Source organism: Rhea americana, unplaced genomic scaffold, assembly GCF_003343005.1.
Source record: "Rhea americana isolate MKP2758 unplaced genomic scaffold, rheAme1 scaffold_58, whole genome shotgun sequence".
NCBI classification, from domain to species: Eukaryota; Metazoa; Chordata; class Aves; order Rheiformes; family Rheidae; genus Rhea; species Rhea americana.
The window spans coordinates 475,624-490,630 of record NW_028186734.1 but is presented as its reverse complement, the minus strand read 5'-3'; the positions used below and the strand labels follow the sequence as shown (position 1 = coordinate 490,630).

The following is a 15,007-nucleotide window of genomic DNA, read 5'->3' as shown; positions in this document are numbered from 1 at the left end:
AGCAACTCCAACAATGATGATGAAACTCGACTTCATGTGAGTGTATCTATCAGGATAATTTTGATAGCRCAAATGAAGGACTCTTAGTGTTGCAGCTATGCAATTTTGGAAAGGTTGACTAGCACTTCACATGCAAAAATTCTTGCTGCTAGACAAATAATCTTGTGTCAAGTTTTCAATAAAATTTGGAGGTATGCATGAATACTATTTAAATAGGAAATGCAAATCTGTGTTCATTAAAAAAAAAAAAGAGTTAAATGACACTTTAACAACGGTACCCATAAGTACTGTTTGCCCTTCTTGGTTTTTCTGTAAGGTAACTATTGCTGTACAGATTTCTTAATGTCACTTTCCTTCCTTTTTTAGAGTTTCTTTGAAGGACAATCTGCACCGTGGGATTCAGCTAAGAAAGATGAGAACAGAATGAAAAATAGATATGGGAATATCATTGCATGTAAGTGTTGACAGCATAATTGTGCACTGTGTTAACTTGCAGCATCTGACAAGAATGACCACCAGCCTCATGCTCAGGCTCATATTCCTCTTCTCTAATTAAGAAAATAAAAGTGAGGGAAGATACTGTCAGACTCAATGCATTTTTTCCACTAGCCTGCTGTATACCTTCCATCCTGMCATCAACATTTAGCTAGTGGAGAATGCTGTTTTTAACCAGCAGCCAACTCTAACAGCTCCCATACTGCTCCTGGTTGGTTGGTGAAGGAGTACCCATGATCTCATCTGTACCTTGATTTTGGGTTCTGCATGCTGTAAGATTGGACAATATTGCTTAGGTATTCCTCAAAAGCAGAATGACAGGAATTCCTGATTTACCCTCTTAACTCTAGACAGACTCTAATGAAAAAAATAGGATGACTATGCTTTACTTAAAAATGCCAAGCCTGATAAAGACTAAATACAGTAATGAAGAGCTTCAGGGGGTGATAATTGCTTTTGTGAATGACCACTAAAACTGGCTCAATGAGACTGGCAAACACTATGGCAGTAGATGCTGTGCATGAACACTGGGGCAGCAATATCAAGTACAGTGAAATTATATTACTATTTACATGTTTGTATTGTTGCACATAAAGGGTAAGTTGCTAGTGTGTACGAAATGATCCTTCACAATCCAAGTGATTTAGACATGAAGTGTGAGTGAATGTATGGGCTAGGCAGATAACCATGAAGCAGGTATGTTCAGGGGTGTAAGCAATGGTCACAGCATGTGAGTGATTGTTGTCATAAGCTTTGTAAATATGAAGACRAAAGATGGCTTTTGAGGAGAGCTCATGTAATGATACTGCTGGAGTTTAGAAATCTTTTATAGCCCTAGGTACATGGGACAGTAGGGGAGAAAGAATAGTGCTAATTATGTGAATACTTGGAGAACCACACAGACATGACAGAGGAAAGGGTRGCTCTTTTAGAGGAAGGATTCAGAACTGGAGCCCCCGTTGATGATCCTGAATGGACCGTGCGGGAGCCCCTCTCCGCGGTGATTGTGCAAGGAGTCCGGAGAGACCAGCTCCTAACGCAGCAACCTGCAGCAGGTGCTGAGAACGGTCCCTTGTATCACTGCAGCCCTGGTGTGCTGAGACAGTGTAAGAAGAGAAAACAGATCTCTTTTTTGATGTAGAAGGAGAATGAGAACCAGCAAGGAAAGCTTGTGGACACAGAGGCAAGTTAAGCAAGAGGCCTGGCAGAGGATAACCTGCCACATCATTTTGAATGAACTGAAGCTGGACATGATTGCGTTGCTGTGTTTGTGGGCAGCATACTGTAATACTTACTGAAAAAAGAAATGAAGTTTGCTAGGGATATGTGAATATCATGATGAGCTGGAACATATATAAAAGAAGGTAAATTAACAAGACATGGTTATGACTCTTTCCCGCCAAGCAATCTCTAATGTCTAACAACTTCTTGTTTTGTTAGTAGTATATTAGATTACTATCATTATTATGTAAGTAAATATACTGAGGGCATAAATAAGAATACTAAAGACTTTTATGTTTATTTTTCCTTTGTGAAATTTTATTTCCTGTCTAAGCCTGTGACARTAGATCTGCTGTTTTAGTCAGGGTTTAGCTTTGTCAGTCTCCTCTTTAATGTCATGTTATACGCAGCCTGTCAGTTTGACTCCCTTTGGCTGAAGTAAACAAAAGACTAATAGTACTATATGTCTGAGGTAATGAAGTGATGAGTAGCAAAGGGAAAGCACATAAAAGATATTAGATACACAAATCAATGGCAATTACAAGTAATACTGCAGGCTCACTGAGAGGGCAAATGTTACTCTGATCATTCGGATCTCAATTTGCTTTTAATGTCATCAGTATTTAGCAAAAGGAAAGAGTTGGATGGAGTTGTTATCAATAACTCCCTATTAATGTAGCTGTGAAGACACAGAGAATACAAGTTGAAATTAAAACTCATTAGAGTAAAGGACAGTATCTTAAAAGAGAGGCTGAAACAATCTACAGTTTGTCGTCTGTTAAATAAATGCATGCAAATAGGGTGGTTAACTGTCTAATTATTTTGTATGTTTTTCTACTGATAAATGGTTGCTTGGCTCAAGAGTTTGAAAGTACGGTTTTAGAGGTCCACTTTTGAAAAATTGCCGCAGGTAGTAGTTAAAGTAGTGGAAATTAGCTGAAAAATATTTTAGTAAATTCCATTTTTACGCTATATTTTAAGAATCAAAAATACTGCAGATGATTTAGATACCTCCAATTATAGTATACAATTAGAGAGAAATGTATATTTTTTCTATGGAGAGTTTAATGTWATTGTTTTTTTGACTGTTTATCCTCTTTATTTAAATTTCCCCCTAGACACTACTGTTACATTATTGCTTGTAGTCATTATTGCTCTCTGAGGGAACTAAAACAGTAGCACCAGGATGCCAGCATTGCACGAGCTGGTCAAAATAGCAACATACTTTGCATTACCCAAGTTTTGTGCATTTAATTGGCTACAGGCGTGTAGCCCTACCTGCTGTGTGAAGGTGGCTACAGCTTGTGAGCCACTGTATCGATAAGCTCAGTCATGGCCACGGTCCAGTCATTGACACACAGTATATTCCTTCTGTATTGAACACAACTGCCCTTTTTACTGTTTTCTCAATAAGAATTAGAAACAACATGAACCTGCCGAATGAACCTTTTTTGTCTAAGAAAATTATGTGTCTGTCCTAATTGTGTGGGGTTATGCGTGGGTTTTGGTAAAAGCTATTGCTCTTTCCTCGGGAGAGATCCTGAGGTAAGCTGGGGGTGGGAAGGGTTATTTATGTATTTTTCCCTAACTCTGGGCTGACTAAATAAGAATATAGATCACAGCTTTTGCAGGAGCTAAAGATTTTAGCTGAGACTTTTATAAAATGCCAATTTGCAAAAATTCAGCAGGGCAGCTCCCAAGAAAGTGTTGTTGGTTAGGCATGCTGATCAGCTGGCTACTCAAAGCACAAGTTAGAGATCACAGTCTGCAGACTGATATTTGCATGTTGTATGTAACAAGAGGGAAGCGAGAACAAGATGTTTATATTTACTATCTAATATCATTATCTGGAAAGACAAATCGATTCTAACATAACTCATTTTGAAGGTGTAAGTGATTGGTGCAGAATTAAATCTGACATCCTAGTAGAAGTGTATCAAAATAACAATGAGCTTGAAAAGAGTGTATATTTAAAAGCTACCAGAAAAGTTGTTAAAAGCAAGCTAAGGTGTAAAGGAAAAAAAAAACATCCTAAAAATGTGGAAAATTAACCTAGAGGCTATTTAAAAATCAGTGTGTTGGATGTGTTTATGTATATATGTATCTCCTAGGGTAAAACGCACCTGATGTAAGCACAGGCATACATACAGTAACATTTTTCTGATTGACTAAAAAAATTTTTCAGATTAAGGAATGTTGCCATGCAGCAAGGAGTTAGCTGGCATTTTCAAAGCAATCACCAAAAGGCGTTTCTCCAGCTCCACTGCAATTTAATGGGCATTGAACAGTCCATTACCTCCAGAATTCCCTGAAACTTAGATGCAAATGCAGCACTGGAAAAGATTTACGTGAGAAGAGAAAAGAGCAAAGAGGGGATATGAAGATATAGGCATGAACTTAGGTATTTAGTTTTGCCCAATCTGAAGCGAAAAAAAATGCAAGCAAAGAATGAAGTAAGTAAAGGAAATAATAAAATAACAGAAATAGTAAAGAAAAGGTAGTATTAATCAGTCATGTGAATCAGTCTAAAGTAAATAACAGAAAGTTATATTTTTAAGATACATTAGGGACACGGTAAGGACGTTTAAGCTTTGGTGGCCCAAATATGGAAGTCATCAATGTTCAAGTCATTGAAGCCAGGATTCGTATGTCCCAGAATACCTGTGCAGTTCCAACAAATATAACACGATAGCCACATAAGACTTCCTTCTGCAGTGGCAGCTGGACTAGACAGTATAACCTGGGCTATGTAAAGTGGCATTCAGTGTATGTGTTTAGACAACTGAATCCTGCCCTAAGTAACTCAAGAAAGATAAAAGGAAAGATCTTCACTAGCATGACTTGTTCTGTTGAGGATGCTTTTAAGGAAATGATGCATGAAATCATGGAAATGCAGATGAAGATACACCATGAGTCCAAGCCAGCTTGACTTCTGGAGTCTGTTGACTTCAGCAGAAGTTGGATCAGGTCCCAAAAGCCTAAAAGCAACAACTGCGTCTGAAGATTAGAAAGTTCCTAATGTATTATGTTTATTACGTAAGACGGATTTTAAGAATTAAGGGCCTGCAAGCCTAACCTCTGTTCTGAAGAAACTGATAAACAGCTTAATTAAACAGAGAATAGCACAGCACTTGGATAAGCACAGCTTGATAGGGTCAGATGAGCATGGTTTATATAATGGAAGATCACATCTCTATAAACAGTTAATTTGGGAAAGTGAATAAATAGGCTGAAAAGGCTGACTTGATCAATGTAACTGATTTGAATATTCCAACATCTTTGAAGAAACTCATTTTAAAAGACTGCTAGATGCAATATTCACCTGAAACTAACAAAATATTAGCTGTGGGGAACCCAGAGGCTGTCATTCTTTCTGATTTACTGTTTTTGGTTTACTACTGTGCCCTCTCTCACTCCCAAGGGAAGGAAATGACGCTCTGAGATTTACAGTCGCTGAGTTTTGGAGCTTAAAAGAGGATGAAATCAACAGTTTGCCTCTTCCTTTCCTATTCATCCATTCAAAGAGCTCTTGACTTATCATTCTAAAACAATGTTATTTTAAAAACCACTTGATAAATGACAGTGATGTGGGACATGCTGCCTTCTCCTTCCTCTCTCACAGTGTTGGCAAATATTATGCTCCTTATGATGAGCTCATACATTTAAGCCACCTCATGTTATTTCCTCATCTGCTTAATTTTAGGAAAGGCTAAGTTAAAAAAAATGGCCACTGAGAATGTAGATGGCAAGTTTCAGATACTCTAATGCTTATTAACATTTGCAACAAAATAATGTCAGGCACTAAGGCCTCTTAGTCAGCTGCAAGTAAGATTAGCTCAGATAGCGGGCAGCATTTAATAACAATAACATGCAGGTATCTAATTAACAAGGATAACTTGTAAATAAAGCATCAGTAAAGTGGCCGTCGATTGTACCTCCATCCCTGAGATCATAGTCTCGAATTTCCTTAAAGCATTCTTCAACAACTGCTGCAGCCTTCTGGAAAAGCCGTCCGGTTTGGTCACTTTTGAATCCAGAGAAGAATGGTCCAAATTCTCATGGGAGAAGAAGCCCTAAAAGCATTCAAAGAGCTTTTATGAAAGGGATTTGGCCTCTAGCACTCCTTAATCACTGCTATAGCATCCTAAAGAGAGCAAGGCAGCTAACAACAAGCTAACTCATGCGCTCGAGTTTTGGAGAGGAATTTGGAAAGTAGAGTTGGAACTGCTTGCTAATAGGTAGGATTCCTGGCTTCATATAGACAGCCACACCTCAGCAAAATTCAGTGACAAGCCCACTGTTTGACTGCTAGGTATTTGTCCCTATTTTATTTTGTTTTCACTCTTACTGAAAACATAATGAATTTCCTTCAGAAACTGCGCAGTGGCAGTGTGTCTTGTAGAACCACTTCAGCTTATTTTGAGGACAGGCAGAAACATTTGCAAATGGCTTAACCTTTGACAACTTAGTGTTGTTTATTTTATTGACAAAAGGGGGTGTGTTGAGGAAAAAAGACATAATTGCACATTAGATATACTTAAGGCATTCAAATAGAAAATCAGAGGGAATTTGGGAAGCCTTATGAATGACTGAAATGAAGATTAAATGTAGATACAGTGTTTTTATGGTCAACAATATAATGATGAACTCGGAAGTCCTGAGATTTTAGTTTGTCTCTAAAGCCAAACCATATTTTGATGAAGGATTTGCTACTGAATGTGTCTTTAATTACTTCTTTTGTTTCCATTGTTATCGTTTCAGATGATCATTCTCGAGTGAGACTGCAGCCCATTGAAGGAGAAACAAACTCTGATTACATCAATGGAAATTATATTGATGTGCGTATACTGATGTAGTCAACAAAGTTAACATTKTGTTCAATCAAAGAGGCAGCTCTTATTATTCTAGCATGTTATTCGTAATTTGTAATAGATATCACAGCTAGTATCAGCTACTAAACATTGTTGGAACGTGCTATCATAGAAGGCTAGGTGTACACTAACCAAAAAAAAAGCCTCAGTTTTTGTCAGTAAGCAAATGAAAGGAGTTGTTTCTTCAAACCACCRCTTGACTGAAACCTTGCCAGTATCACTGTATGGCTACTTTGCTACTTTGGTGCTTATATGGACTAGCAAAATGTTATTTTCGCTTTCTGTCAACAACTTGGCATAAATCCACATTTAAAAGAAAGCTGTTTGCATATTAATGTGACAAAATTCTGTAATGCCTAATGCAGAGATTTGCAATCTCTTGTCATCTCTGCGCTTTTAAGTCGCCTTCAAAGTATATTCTGCAGCTGTTAACCAGTACTTCTAATGTAAGCAAGACATTTCATTAAATATGTAGGCTGTTTAATTATTGAAGATGGCTTCTTTGTTCATTCTGCATCATGTTAACGTAATGTTTTACATGAGAATAAATTCTTTAAGAGACAGTGTGGTTTTGGTTGAAAGAACGAACTCAAAAGTTGGATTGAAAATCATTAGAAAGTCAATACTATCTAGAATAGTATGTAGTAGCCAGAATAGGAATAACAAAGTTAATAATTTTATTATTTACATGGCTCACTAGATGCTAATCTAAGTAAAACAACTGTTGCTTCATAAGAAACAGGTCTGCTGAAGATTTCTTGTTCAGTAGCRACATCTTCAAAATAGAGTGTCACAGTTCTTGGCTCAAATTTAATTACCAGTATGATAAAAGACAGTAATAGGTGTTTTTCTCAGAATTTGAGGAACTAGAGCTGTACAAGAAAGGTAGTCTTATTTCAGGTGCAGTAAGCATCTGAAAATATCTTCTTATTGATGTTTATTAGTGTGTTCAACAACCATTAAGTTAAGCTTAGATTTCTTTTCAGTCTCTCACTGTCTGAAAAAACAGCATGTTTACCAAGAGGTAAAGGGACAAGTGGAAATGCATTTACTCAGGAATCTCACTACACGCTGAAAGGAGTAATTTCTATCATAAAAGGAGAGAGACAGCTCATGTTGAAGGGTTAGATTTRAATTCACTTTCAAACTTCCCCAACATACAGGATTGTTTGGACTGAAAGTTAACATTTTAAGCTATTAGTATATATCTGAGATCTGATTTGGATCTGACTCTAAAATGTTACAATAAATGAGGAAGGAAGATTTGGAGTGTATGGACTCATTTAAAACGCTTATAAGATAGCTTCATAGCAGTCTTTTTTGCTTATGGAAATACTAAAGAATGGAGAGAATTGGGCCCTAAAAGAAACAATGGGTGAGAAAAAAAACACCCTCATCCTTAAGCCTCAGGAGATGGCTTCAGTGCAAAACATGGAGAGTTGCTGATACCTTCAAAAGACAGCTCACCCAATAAACACAGCATTTTTTGTTTATAATCTCTCACCCAATAAACGCAGCATTTTTTATTTATAATCTCTCACCCAATAAATGCAGCATTTTTTGTTTATAATCTTGCTAGTCAGGTTTCTTTTCGAAATGCTTGTTTTTCTGTTACTGAAGCAGCTGTGATGTTTCTCTTGCATGGGGTGATTAGTACAGTTTGTTGTTGTCAGAATAAAGATGTTAATATGGGAATGGCACGATCACAAACACAATGAAATTTTCTTGGATAAAAGAGCAAAGGGCAAGGGTTATGCTGTGTTTTTCCCCCATGCCTCATTGTGCTGTGAAGCTGAATCATTTAATCCCAGCAGTTAGGGATATTTGATAACTTGTAGGAGGAAAAATGCAGCTCTACAGCTATCTAAACACTTCTCAGTTCATAGACTTCCAAATTTTGCTTCGGTGGCACATAAAGGAATCAGTTCTGTAATTCATGTTACGTTTTCTGTAATGTTCAAGGTATCTTCAGTTGATTCCAGCCTTTCCTACCCTGCATCTCTGCACTCCCTCTTGCTTCCTTATAAAGAAATTGCCAGCTCTTGCTTTTGAAGACTGGCACTGCAACCTAACTATTACAGAAAAATTAATACTGATAACTGAGTTTATCAGCATACTGGTGCATCTGCTGATCTAAACCTTTGGTGACACTCCCATTGCATCAGAAAGTCAAATACCGCATAAGTGGTATTGTTCCCTATCGGCTTGCTATTCAATGTTGCAAAGAATCCATAGAGTATTAGTCTTTATTGCACAACTAGCTTGTGATTAAGTTGCTCTTCTCTTCAGAGAGACATAGAATTGCTTTATGTTCTTCCTATTTATAGATGAACAAGAGTGTTCATGCCAAATCATTTAATCTTAGAATTATCCTCTCTTTTACTGTTCAGAAATAATTTGTAAACAAATCACAGAGGGAAGAGTGGACGTCCCCCCACGCTTTCCCCAGCCAAATGCAAATCCAGCATTCTTTAGCTGTTAAAAAAGGGATCGGCTCCACACTCAGTAGCAATAGCTTGGAAGTATATCTCAGCCTCCATGAGCATCTGATGCCATTAGCTGCAAGTACTAGAGAGGATTTCATGGTGTTCATTTTCAGCAGAGCCAACAAGGGACCTAAAGAACGTATTACCTCTGTCCCCTAAAGTACAAGGCTGCAACTTAAGTATTTTGTATCTAATATGTTGCCTTTGTTGTTGTGATTTTTACTGGCATCTGGCCTAAATGAAATTTCACTCGTAGCAACATGGCCCAGGTGCACATTGCTTATAATTTTTTTCCATTTATTTTAGGGTTATCACAGACCGAATCACTACATTGCTACTCAAGGTAAGTCTGTTAGCCYTTCTTTTTGGCTATGCATACCTAAGAGGCTTTGTACACTGAGTAGTTACTTGGGTTAYGGTTTATATTCTCTAATAAGCATTTTTTGCCACATTCAATATCCATGACAGAGTAAATTCAATCATATAAAAGCAAGCAAGTTGAACTGCTATTACCAAATTTTCAGATATGTCATGTAAGCTGTCCTTTACTCTTATGTTCAAATAGTTTTTCGGGAGAAAAAGCAAAATACACTCTTTTTTGACAGAAGTTTTGCTGTACCTTACTCATGAAAAAGATGTCATGGTAGAAATACTCAGTAAACTTTTCAGAGAGACAACAGTGACATGAAAATGTGTGTTCTCTTATTGATCAATGAGAACTAGGCTGCAAGTCCTTAGACTACAAAGTATTTTAGTTGGTAAGTTTTAGTAGAAGACCCAAAGTCACGTTGTACTTGCAGAAGGATTCCTCAAAGCAATCTAGAGAGAGAGATTTTTACAGGCCATCTTTTAGAGCTTGCAAGACCTGTTCCTTTTATCAACACACAAACAAATTTTCAATTTGTACTTGTCTTCAAAGACATAATTTGCCTGTTTTGACGCAGTTCTTATTTATTTTTTGGTCAAGTTCAGAGCTGGAACAGATGAGAAAGATAAGTCTTCTGTGGCTGGTTAATCATAATATTGAACAATTGGGCAATGCCCTGCCTATGTTTGGATAGCCTACGTGTGAAAATTTGATTGCCTCTCCACTGCTGGAAGGGATTCTTCTCTGTAATAGGTATTCTGTGATAGAGTTTCCTACATTTTGCCTAGGGGATCTGAAGAAGTTGTCCAGGTCCATTATTTCAGCCAGTCTTGTAAGAGCACCAAATGGGGTATTGAGAATAATGTGCTGAGAATAGTATGCATTTATTGGATTTAGAGGGCATATATACTTTTTAATGATATTTTATAAATACAGAGGGAAAAAGTTGTCTSTGTCTGTGATTTATTTTTCCCCTAAGTGACCCAGTGTCTGCAGCCCCCAGCCCCTASTTTTGCCAGTGGCAGTCTGTGTATCTCTGCCTTTCTGTATTTCGGCTCTCATTAGTCAGTTAGCACCCAAATGAGGTGCACTTCACGTTGGATAACAGTAAGGTAGGATACAGAGCTTATTTCTGAAACTGCCTCCCCACTGTAGATCTTAGAATTTAGACCAGAATTAAAATTCGAGATCTTCAAATCTGAGCCATTTACATGTGCTTCGCTTTCCACTTCTGCTACCCACCCACCGCAGCCCACAGTCCAGTCTTTTTACAGATAAGCCACAGAGGAAAACTGAGACGAGTGCGGAGTATTTGCTTCATTCACTTTGGGCTTTTACACCCTCCTCTTCTGAGAAGAGATGGATTGTTCCATTTAACCTTTAGCTGATAACGCTATTGTTTTTCACTCTTAATTGAATCCTAAAATGGAAAAAACACACAAATACGTTTGGCATTTTATTTACAGTTTGTAATACAGTTGTTTTCTTCAAGATTAACCAGAAGATCTTTCTGGCACCTCCCTGGGATACACAAGAGATTGCTGTCTGAAGCAGCTTTACATACAGCTTTGTCACCCTTCAGTACTTGAATAGCAAATACCAAGCGTGACGTRTACTTTAAAAGCCAAGTATTGGATGCAATAGTGAACTAAAAGTCAAAATAACCAGAATCACCAACATGCCCAACAGTTTTTTTGCTACACTTYTTCTCCGATACAATGTCAAGAAGTACCTAGAGAAGGAGGAGAATAAGGGGAGCGGAGGAAATCTTTTTGCAAGATCTAAAGAATGTCTGATTTGCAGCTTCCATTGCTTGGGGTGRGTCTTAACCATTTCTTCTGCGTAGGTGCAGCTGAGAGCACATGRGAAGTGCAGTGAGCCTGCAATGGGCTCTCTGAAGAAAATAAAACCCATTAAAAAGTGGGCAGAGAGCTTGCTGCAAATTCAAAATTAATCCAGCTCTGAATTTGTTGATGAATAACATCTTTAACATCTTATTTCTAAGGCCAACTGGGAAGTGGTTTTGTAGCTTCATTTTGGAGGAAAAGCAAAGCACTGATCTCAAGAGGTTTGGGTTCTCTCCATGGCTCTGTCCATGGCCTGATGAGAATCATGAGTTTCTGTACCTTCCTTGGTCTAGGCTTTCTCACCTGTAGAATAGGGGTAAAATTACTCCTCTGTGTTTTAAAGATGTCTGAAATGTCCTGGTTGAGGTAGCTGTGTAAGAGCAAGTACGTGTTGTTCTCCTGTACCTCAGCCACCCCTTTGCACAGCAGTAACCCTCCCAGTAAGGGACAGGCTCTGTCTTTGACAAGAGCGATAAGGTAATAGGAATGATCTCCAAAGCTCTTCTAAGGCTCGGTATTAACTGTGAAAGCAAAGACATTTGTTTTGTGTGCTGTCACCGGTCTGTGTTTCTGTGCGTCTTCCTCTCTTGTAAGCCTGAGTCAAGGCTTGCACCTATAGCCAGAGATGTTCTTACTCTGTTTTAGAACGCATTCATATAGGGATATATAAACACATCAGTGCAGCACAGCAGTTTAAGCTGCATGTTTAATTCCCCTAATGTCTACATCACACCAGTCTTTAAATAACTTTTCCTGTTCTTCCTCTTCTCCTCCGCCCCGCGTTTTACAAGTGCACATGCCTATTGTTCTTTGAAGGGAAATATCATTACATGAGTCAGTTTTAAACCTCTGAGGAGTTCATATGATTGATATTAAATTGTCCTGTGTTCTTCTTAAGCTGTATTCAACATATCAAGTGGTAATGAGCAAATATAATTGTTTGAAGTGAAAAAGTGGAAAATTTAATCAGTTTGTAATAGATTACCAATCTGCTTTTAACAGATCTGAGAGCTGCATGATTAACTGTTTATTAAAGTGTTACTAGATTGCATACTAACCAGATTTTGACATATAGACTGGTATCTTCCACCTTGGCATTCTTAGCTTCCTGCTACTCATTTAAATAGATGGAGATATATTTTTAAAAGATGTAAAAAATGGAGACTTTTCAACTAATCAAAAAAAAAAAAAAAGTTTTGCTTCCATAGTACATTAAAAGTGTGCAATTTGGATTAGGAAATATTAACATAGTTTTCCCTTTATGTGATAAGCATAATGTGACTGGTAGACTGAACTTAGAGCTTATAAAGACTTGGTGACCTACTATAATTGGTATCAATTACAGACAGGATATACATCTGAGGCACCCTGATAAAAAAGAATCTCTTGGCACAAGCCAGCACATTTGGTCATAGGGAACCAACAAGCTGCTGCAGTTTGTTTCATATATCCCCTGTTCCCGTGGATATAATTCTTCAAAATTCTTCCAAAGCAGACTATCGAGCTCTTGTATGAGCTGTTCAATGTACTGGCAGCTGGCTATGTTTCCAGGAGTTAGGTAATCAATGAATATTACCCAGGTCCTTTAGTGAGAGCATTGTGTTAAATATCTGTACAGCACCTAGTCTCACCGACACTGCTGGATTTTGTTWGTATTGGCTGACAGTTGTTATCTTGCATGCCTCACCCCGATTATTAAGCAGCAAAAATTAAACTTTCCTTTTATTTACTTATTCTGTATCCCTTGAAGTACCCATAGGTAACTGAGCTATGACTTAGCTTCTTCTAGCAAGTCTCTATCAAAGGTTTTGTAATGTCTCTTCCACYGCTGTACCAGCAAGTGTGAATTATGACTGATGGTAATGTTAATATARCACTACAGCATGGCCCATTGCCTTTTCTACCAGGGCTGGTTTTCAAGCAGATCAAATGTTTAACAGCAGATGCTGACATGCAAACAGCAGGTCTTTGTATGTGAACTACATTCGTTTGCGCATCTCTGACTTTTGAACACTCCTCATGGGTCAGATTCACCAATTCCCTCTTCTTGCTGCAGAAGATAGAGGAACCTGATCTAAGATGTTTTATGCAAATACTTCAAAGAATATCTTAATGACTGTGAAAAGTAACTCTTGAAAATAAAGCAGCTTTGGATTTAATAAGCCCCATGTAGTCTTTCTCYCTCTTTTGTATGTATCTAATTGCAAAGCAGATAAACTCACTCTTYTCTCACACTGTGTATTGCTTCTTATGGGGACATCAAGTCAAGTTTCAGGCAGGAGGAGTTTTTATGTATGAGTTACAAACTTCTGAAAATAAATATTTTCCCTTTCAGGCATCTGAGGCAGAAGTATTGCTTTGAATAATAATACYTTTAACTTCCTTGGCATGTTTTTTTGTTTTTAGGTAGCAGAGCATTGTCAGAACTACTGCAGTGTGGAAGTTCCACGCTTATCTTTACAGAGGAACTTTTGCTGCTGGTTTTTTAGCCTCCAGATGGAAGTTAACATTTGAAATTATTGCAGAGAGAATTGAAAAACAACAGAACAAGATAGTCCTGCACACTATTCAGCTTTATGCATGTTGGGTTTTTTGCACATTAAAGGGTAGTCAGCCTGATTTCCTAGTGTATGTGGGGTGATTGAATTCTATCCACCCATGTTAATCTTGGAAATTCAACTGTGTTTGATACTGCTCTCTCCTTCCTAGTCATCAAGACATTAAAAAGGTGATTGAAGCCATCTGTTGCCACTGAAGGAGTTAAACTGTTTTTGCTTCACTATGTTGAATAGGCAAGACCTTCTGAAATATGTCTTCAGCCTATTTAACAGTAGTGGTAATGAATGGCAAAAATTACTTTTTTTCTCACACATAAATCCATAGAGGAATATAATCCCCAGATTAAAGCCACATGGCAAATTCATCAAAGCTCTTTTCATTACCATTTCCCACCAAACATTGATAGCATTCCCTACTTTTGAACAGCTTTCAGAAACTGTCTTAAAATAATCCAGGTGTTTTTTATTCCTACCAAAGTCTAAAAAAATCTACCCAACATTCTAGAGAGGCAAACATTCAGTTCTCTTCTGGTTATTTGTTGAAAAGTTGGTGCTTTGCTAGTGCTATCACACGGTGCATAGTAAAAACCCGTAACTGTCAAGAAGGCAGMGCTTGTAAACACTTACCACATGGTGGTACCTGAGATTACCAGGATTTTGCTCTGCCTTTGCTTAACATAGGGAATTTTAGGGATAACTCTGTGAGCACAGTTGACTGTTCAACATTTTCATGATTTCTGTATTTTTCTGTCTTCATCTTAATCAGCCCTGCGGTGGTTTTGCCCATATAGGGAATGAAATGCCCTTGTTGCTCTGCATTCAATGTAGAAAGCTGTAAATGCAGAGCTAACATGGATAAGATAAGATAGGACGGGGGCTTAGGATATGTTGCGGTGTGTCACTTCTCCAACGCATTGTGTATAGATGAACTGGAACAGGAGCATCACTGGAAAGTTACTGATGGATCCACTACTAGACAGAGCCACATATATTCTTCCCACCTGCAGGCTACATTTTGCATAAAATCCATCCCTGCCTTTGATAAATGTTTGTAAATGTTTTGAAACAACAAACAAGCTGTGAAAATGATACTGAATTATTGTTTAATATTTATTTTCTAATATAAATTTCCTCATCCCATGCAGGCTGTTCTTTCACTTGC

General features: G+C 37.8%; 1 protein-coding gene across 1 annotated transcript in view; it reads left to right on the top strand.

The window, feature by feature from the left end:
* PTPRM (protein tyrosine phosphatase receptor type M) overlaps nt 1-15,007 on the top strand; it is a 370,997-nt gene that overhangs the window by 309,350 nt on the left and 46,640 nt on the right. Inside the window, exons 17-19 of the mRNA XM_085319327.1 lie at nt 367-454; nt 6,478-6,554; nt 9,380-9,416. Of these exons, the coding sequence (XP_085175453.1) occupies nt 367-454; nt 6,478-6,554; nt 9,380-9,416 (202 nt within the window). The remainder of the gene's footprint in view (nt 1-366; nt 455-6,477; nt 6,555-9,379; nt 9,417-15,007) is intronic.